The sequence below is a fragment of the Aplysia californica genome, unplaced genomic scaffold (genome assembly GCF_000002075.1).
Source record: "Aplysia californica isolate F4 #8 unplaced genomic scaffold, AplCal3.0 scaffold01127, whole genome shotgun sequence".
Classification (NCBI taxonomy): Eukaryota; Metazoa; Mollusca; class Gastropoda; order Aplysiida; family Aplysiidae; genus Aplysia; species Aplysia californica.
Genome location: NW_004798397.1, coordinates 97,984 through 105,286, shown reverse-complemented (window position 1 = coordinate 105,286; position 7,303 = coordinate 97,984). Strand labels below are relative to the sequence as shown.

The 7,303-nt window shown below is 39.1% G+C and overlaps 1 protein-coding gene across 1 annotated transcript in view; it reads right to left on the bottom strand.

Annotated features, from left to right (window-relative positions):
- Positions 1–1,135: 1,135 nt before the first annotated feature.
- Positions 1,136–7,303, bottom strand: part of LOC101845513 (E3 ubiquitin-protein ligase TRIM9-like) — a 31,704-nt gene continuing 25,536 nt past the window's right edge. Inside the window, exon 2 of the mRNA XM_013090056.2 lies at positions 1,136–1,799. Within this exon, the coding sequence (XP_012945510.1) occupies positions 1,495–1,799 (305 nt within the window). The 3' untranslated portion in view covers positions 1,136–1,494. The remainder of the gene's footprint in view (positions 1,800–7,303) is intronic.

The window sequence follows — 7,303 nt, the reverse complement described above, 5'->3', positions numbered from 1 at the left end:
AACAGCATTTTGGCATGTCGTCGAAAGTTTTAAAAGAATATGCACTTTTATATATCTCTTAATTCACATGTTTCACGTCAAGGCGGTACGACCGTTTAGACACCTTCCCAATATTCTATCTAAATTTTGCATGAGTTTGCCAGTTGCCCCTGTCATCCTTGGAGAAGCAAGGTGACAAATAGACCCCAAAACAAAGGTGAATTCAAGGCCTCTTACAAGCGCTCACAAATATACAAAGCAAAAAAGGTGAAATAAACAGGATCGTTCACCTCATTCCACAATGAAAGGTCACTTTTACAAAGGTCGCTGCGTTTTCCAGGGCGAATAAACATAGTGTGAGAACTGAGTGTCGGTTTTACGCTAAGTTACTACTCACAGCATGTCCGTGCAGCCTATAACTATGTAAGTTACCGAGGAGCCCACCAAAAAATCCGTCGATATCAAGCATGATAATGGAACAAATTAATAAATGGTCTAGAATTTTGTTCATTTTCACTATTACCAAATACTACGATTTGCATCACACGTACTGGTGGCAGAGATCTCTAAAAACATTACAATTTGATGATGTAATATGAGTTAACACGTCTTTAAATGCCTGGTGCTGCAGAAAAAAATATGGTCACTTTACTGTGTAGAGTATGGGCGTAAAATGTGGTGACAGCGAAACAATTTAAAAAATACACACCCAAACACGTTCAAAATACAGCAAGACAACAGTTTGACCAAGCATTATTAATTAACAGACTGATATTGTTGTCTGAAAATAAATGATTATGCGCTTCACGTTGCATATAAAATGTGTGTTTTGGAGTTTAACTTCAGAAATATTTTCTGTTGAGAATAAAATGGCTTTTAGAAGAGATATGCATGTACATAGTGTTACATGAAGCTGACACTCATGCAGAAGAGATATGCATGTACATAGTGTTACATGAAGCTGACACTCATGTAAGGCTGACCCACCTAACTTTAATATTAAATGATAAAAAATTGAATTATTTACTATATCAGTCTGTTAAATTGAAATATGTCTGGGTTAATCTGGGTTAATCTGTTGAAAACAGCTCTTTTTTACATAATTTTTCTGAATTTTTTTTGTAGTGACTGGACACGAGCGTATTTCCCAAACCTGTATTTTTGCAGTTTGTCCTATCTTGTTTTTCATGAGGCATTCAGCAGCCCTGAAAATTAAGTTAATTTTTGTTCTGAATTTGGCACACTGACTGGTCATTCAAGTATTCTTCAAATATATGTTTTGCGTTTTGTTCAATGGGTTTTCATGAAGCATTCTGGGTGGTTGCACCCTTGTAACGGTTGGTTGGAGGATGCTGCTAACTGGTCCTACTTCTTTAATTTCTCACTGTTGTTTAAGTCTGGCTGTCTTGCGTTTTCCTAGCACTAATCTGCCATTATAGCGTCCACTTACTTCTCTTAAATCAGGCAAACAGACAAACACAGCAACTTTGTAACAGAAATATCCCTCCCCCCCCCCTAGCAATACTCTGCCTCACTGCTGCTGTCCACTGGAGGAACAAGGCCTGCCCTGAGCGTGACTTGCACGTCTCTGTTGATGCTGACGGCCGGGTAGAAGACGCCGTGCAGGTTGTTGAAGGCGACTGGGCCGTGCGGGATGTCGTTCACGAAGTAGCTCAGGGTGTGCTGGTTCAGGTCTAGCAACACCCCTATGGTGCCCCCGGTTCGAATCCCTCCCTCGGTTCTGTTGGTGTGCTCGTCTCTGTGCATAAACCAGCTCCGCTTCTCGTCGATGTACATGCTCCAGGCACGGTCGTCTTTGCCTGCCGGAGAGAAGGAAGATTGGAATCAGAGGAGTTTGAAGAACAAAAGAAAGCAGTGAGACAAAGTTGGACTACATTCAAAAATCAGTATTAAAAATCAGTTTTAATAATAATAATTATTATTATTATTATTGTTATTATTATTATTATAACAACAATAATAATAATAATAATGTAGATCATTTCTATAGCGTCCACTCCCGTGTGAACACAGCTCTAGGCGCTTTACATAAATGAATGTACGAACAATATTTACTCACACACACTTACACACACACACACACACACACACACACACACACACACACACACACACACACACACACACACACACACATCTACTTGCTTATCACACGCGCACGCTTACGTATCGTTATGAAATGAGCACATCAAATACATAATAAAATAATATTATACACAATGCAATTCGCAAAATGAACAAACGGATACATGGTCATTAATTTACATAACATTGTACTGAACATGAATCTACTGATCTAAAAATATATGATGTAATTAAATAGTCTTTAAAGATATTTAAAATTTAGATTCAGATGTTGTACGTCTCAAGAGTTGGGGAAGAGAGTTCCAAACTGATGGAGCAAGGTGGGCAAACGATCTTTCTGCAAATTTTTTACCTCCTTTTCTAGGAACTCTTAAAAAATACTGATCGCCTGATCTTAGTGATCTAGATGGGACATAAATGCTATTTTACGCTATATATCCACAGACTTATTATTTTCATTTATTCATTTCTTATTCTTTTTTCCTTTTTCTTTTTTTTTTGGGGGGGGGGGTAATAATCGATAAATAACATTAGTTTGATGAACGCCAACAGCTATCCAAAATAAAGCCCCTTTATGCAAAGAAACGGTTTTACCTCCTTGTTTCTGGGGATTTTTTTCTATTTCAGCAACATTCATATAAAGGTCCACTGAGGGTCTTTTAAAACTCCATCCCCCCCCCCCAAAAAAAAAAAGAAAGAAAGAAAGAAAGAACGATAGAAAATAGCAACAACCTTTTGAAAACCAAAAGCACAGCAAAACAAAATTTAGTAATAACAACCTTAGTCAGTAACCCATGATTGATAATCACTACAGAGCCATGCTCCGATGTGTTTTATATAATTTGATAATGTGTCGTGCTTAATTAATGGCACGTCTCACTGAACACCGGCCCATTTAAGAGTCGACGCAGAATGGACATTCTTTGTGAACTTTCGTTAATTTAACACAAGACTATGGAGGCTCATTCAAGATGAAAATACCACGAATTTGTTGACCATGCTGATTTTATTCGTTGTAATTGTTTCACTTCCCCAGCTGTACAATTTGGACGATTTAAGCGACGTGCTTCATCTGCTATGCAGTCATGGTAGCACAAATATCAGAAAAAAGAGAGTTTTCTCATAGAATATGATTGTTTTTGATTTGGAGCTGTCTTTTGTGAAAAGCCTAACTGTTAGAGGCAAACACCATTGAACTTGTTATAATCCTTTACCGAGCAATATTATTGTTAGAACTAAAATATGAGAAATTAGAACGTCATTCGGTCATAATCAAAAGATAGTCCATCAGAATATTATTAATTCGACTAAATATGTTTAAAAAATCGTCATTTCAAGGTCAGCCTGGTGGATCTGTATTTTACATGTCTCTTGAGAACACAGAATAGACAGGCTGGGGTTAATACTGGCTCATTTGGTTGATAATGGGTAAAGGGAATTAAAAACTATATTGTTGTTTGTGTTCGAAAAGAAGAAGTATATGAAAAAACTCAGATCTCAAGCAGGCACTTATTGGGCCATTATTCAGGATTCGAAAACACATGTCTAAGTACAAAAACCTCATGAGTCCTCGAAATCGCTTTTCAAATTAGAATTCAAACTACACCGTGCATTTTTATCGTGTTCTTAGGGGCTCTTGTTCCCCCTAATCATTATCTTCCCTTCAGGGGGCAAAATGGTCATTGATATTGTGTCTAACAAAAGGCCAAAAACCACATAAGGACCCTTTCCTGAGAGGGATAGGCAATCTTGAATTGTAAACTCAACTAAGAGAAAACCGAATTTGAACTTCTTGAACCCTTGACCCTGTTTAAGTGTCCTTCAAATCCTACGCTCCCTTCAAGAGTCTCTTTGTAAGCGTATATTTTGTTCGATTATTCAGATGAGGAATTCAGGGTTGGTTCACATTTTGATCAAGGCTGGTTTGTTGGGCCTAAACAATGAGACAAAACTCAATGGGGATTGCAAGCTGTGGAAATGAAAGAGAATAAGTGGACTTGAAATTGTCTGACTGTGTGAGTGATCGAGCCTAATGCGACTCTTGAAAGAAACAGGGAGGAGTGAGGGGGGATAGAAGTGTGTGAGTTTGTTTGTGTGTGGGGGGGGGGGGGGGGGCAGAAGGAAGGATTTTAAGAGTAGGGAGAGGGGGAATACAACGTTTATGGGAAGAAAAGCGAGGGTGGGGGAGGAGATGGGGGGTAATAGGGGGTAGGTGACTCGTTATGATACAGGCAAGTAAAGGGAAACGACTAGGGGCTATCTTTTAAAAAATTCTAGTTGGATAAATACAGTGCTTGAAACTCATCCTATTCCCAAGGGCAGTTAGATGCAGAACTGAAACTAATTACTTGTTTTATTTTTTCAAGCATCAGACACGCACTACCACGGACGCTCCCTACGAGGTTATTCCTCGGTCAAACAAACATGCGACATGACTCGAAGAAGTAAAAGTAAAAGAATAAAGCGAAAAAAAAAGACCCTTCGACGTAGCGGTCAGTCCTAACTGAAAAAAAATCGATAACACTGATGAGTGAGCCCCATATTCTGGACATCACCGCGTCGACCACGGACAAAAAAATTGCCTCGAGCGCGAAACAGCAAACGAAACGAAACGAAACGAAACTGTAAAGAATCCAATTTTATTTAATGAGCCCGATACTTGGACCAAATGACATTCAATTGAAACGGTTCATTGCAGCGAGAAAAAAGTTTCCTTCGGCTTTAAAAAAAAAAAGATGAAAAGGTATAGCTTTAACGCTCCTTTCAACACTGATAAGTTATTTAAGAGGCGGGATCTCCATGTTTTAACGCCCATCTTGTAAAGAACCGAACCAAGGGGGAACTTTGTGTTAAGTGCCTTTCCCAAGGACACAACGCCGGACCGAGCTGAGGCTCAATCCCCCAAATCGAATTCTCACGATTACGAGTCCGGTAGCCTAAACACTAGACTACCGATGCCACTTTCGACTTTGAGGCGTCCACGTACTGTTTCATATTAATGGATTTCCGAAGAAAGATTTTAATGTCGGCCACAGTTTCGTACCAACGACATTTGCATCGGTGCCGTTTCGTTACCAATGATCTCCAGTCCAAGGCAAGTCTGAGGCTGCTTCTAAGGTCTTTCGCAAAGCCAAGGTCAGGGTGAGGTAGCCCGAACAAGGGGAAAAGGGAATAACTGATTTTTCAAGGTTTGATTCAAGAAAATTAATCATTGTTGTATAACATGACATTGCTCTTTCTTCCTTATAACTAACATTACGTATTCACAGATCTAAGAAAGTAGGCCTACAGCTAGCTGCAAACCCTTTCTATTGCAAAATTTCTATTTTCTCATGCTGTGACTAAATATCAAAGACCAAACGCGAAATTTATACATTCAACATATCTATTAATTTCATATTAATCAAGTAGTTTTTACACCTACTCGTATACTATAAGAAAATGTTTTAGATTCACTGAAGGATTTATATGGCAAAATTACTTAATAGTTTATCAGTGCGTGGTGTTTCAAGAACACATTTAGCACATGTACTGAATAATGTTCTTGTACATTAAGGTTGTTTGTTTTGTTTGTTTGTTTTTTTTTTGGGGGGGGGGGTTGTGTTGCTGTTGTCATTTTTTTTCCTCTCTTGTTTTGATCTGTTCAAATTTTGCCTGACGTTATTATTTGACTTTAAAAAGTCTGTCATTTATTTTCTCTTTGAATCTTTTTTTTATCTGCACTTTGAGTTGTGTTCCTTTTTCTACATGGTCTTATCCCTAACACACTACGGGTTTTCTTATAGTTTACTCTGTTCTTATTTACTTTAATTACTCTGCATACTTTCATACTCTCTTTCTCTCTCTCCCCATCTCTCTCTTTGTTTCTCTCTCTCTCTCTCTCTCTCTCTCTCTCTCTCTCTCTCTCTCTCTCTCTCTCTCTCTCTCTTTCGTCTACTTAATTGTGCTCTTCATATATCTCTCTCTATTTCTCTTTCATTCTTTCTCTCTCTCAGTCTCCCTCTCTCTCGCTCACTTTCGTTACTCTCTTGTCCTTGTCCATGTGCACCCAAATTCACCCCTCCCACCCCACTCCTTTCCACTCACCAATCATTCCTCGGCCTCTAACATGCTCCCAAGCCTCACCCTCACATGCACAGCGCCTCCCATTGTTCTGTCCAAAGTGAAATTATCGTCCCCCCATGCAAACAAAGCAAACCACGGTCAGGATAAACAACGCCCAACAATATTAGCAGCCTCCCAGAAACAATAGCTCCATTCCAGACCAACTCTACGGTCAACAAGATGGGCGATGCAGACAGCGGCGCTGGATTCAGGAGTTATTGCTCGCCTCCCTCGCAAATCCGTTAATTTCTATTCCAGTGGCCACTTCCATCTGCCTCTGAGATTCTGCTGTAAATGGACTGTGTATACTTAGTGTCCCTTTAGTATCGTTACTCCGTCGTGGTTAAAACAGAGCCCTTCTGTTCTGCTATTGCCAATCTGCCTGTCAAGAGAACGATCTCTTCCTTGACCACTAGTGGTTGGAGTGGAGGTTTCTCTAAGAGTTAGCGGTTTTTGTTCTTTTATGTTCTTACTTTTTCTGTTCTTTCTACCTTGAATTTGTTATGCTCAAAGTGACTCGTTCATTTCAGTGATGTATACATTTAATTCAAGCTACATTTCAGCATAAAAAATATTAAAAACCAGCATTTCGAGTTATAATGTGTAACATAAAGGATTTTAAAACACTTCTCTATTTAAAACAGGTTGTTCGAAAGACTGCATGTTTTGTCCAAATACCTCTAATAGAAGACAGGCAAAGCAAGAAAATAGGAAAAAAGCTGCAGAAATTCAAGACTTAGTGGGAGGAGCAGAAGGCTTTGGAATCAACCATTGCTTTGAACCGTCAGCATCTACACACTTCGAGATGTGCTTCTTCAGGGGACGGAGCGCTTATGGGAATGCCTCTTGTGCAGAGATGTCGGTCCTTCACACAAGGAAAGAAACTAAGGCTCACGTTAACCCAATACCGACTGACATCCAGATTTAAGTATAATGTTCCATAGATCTATGGAGTTCCTGAAGAGGGAAAGTTTTTGCTATAATGTTCATGAACTCTTTTTTTCTCAAATTTGATTTGCTGATTTTAAAACTCCTTATTATGCTTGATCTATGTGTAACAGCTGATAAAATTTGATCCACCAATAAGCGAGATAGCCTTCAGGTGAAGCCCCCC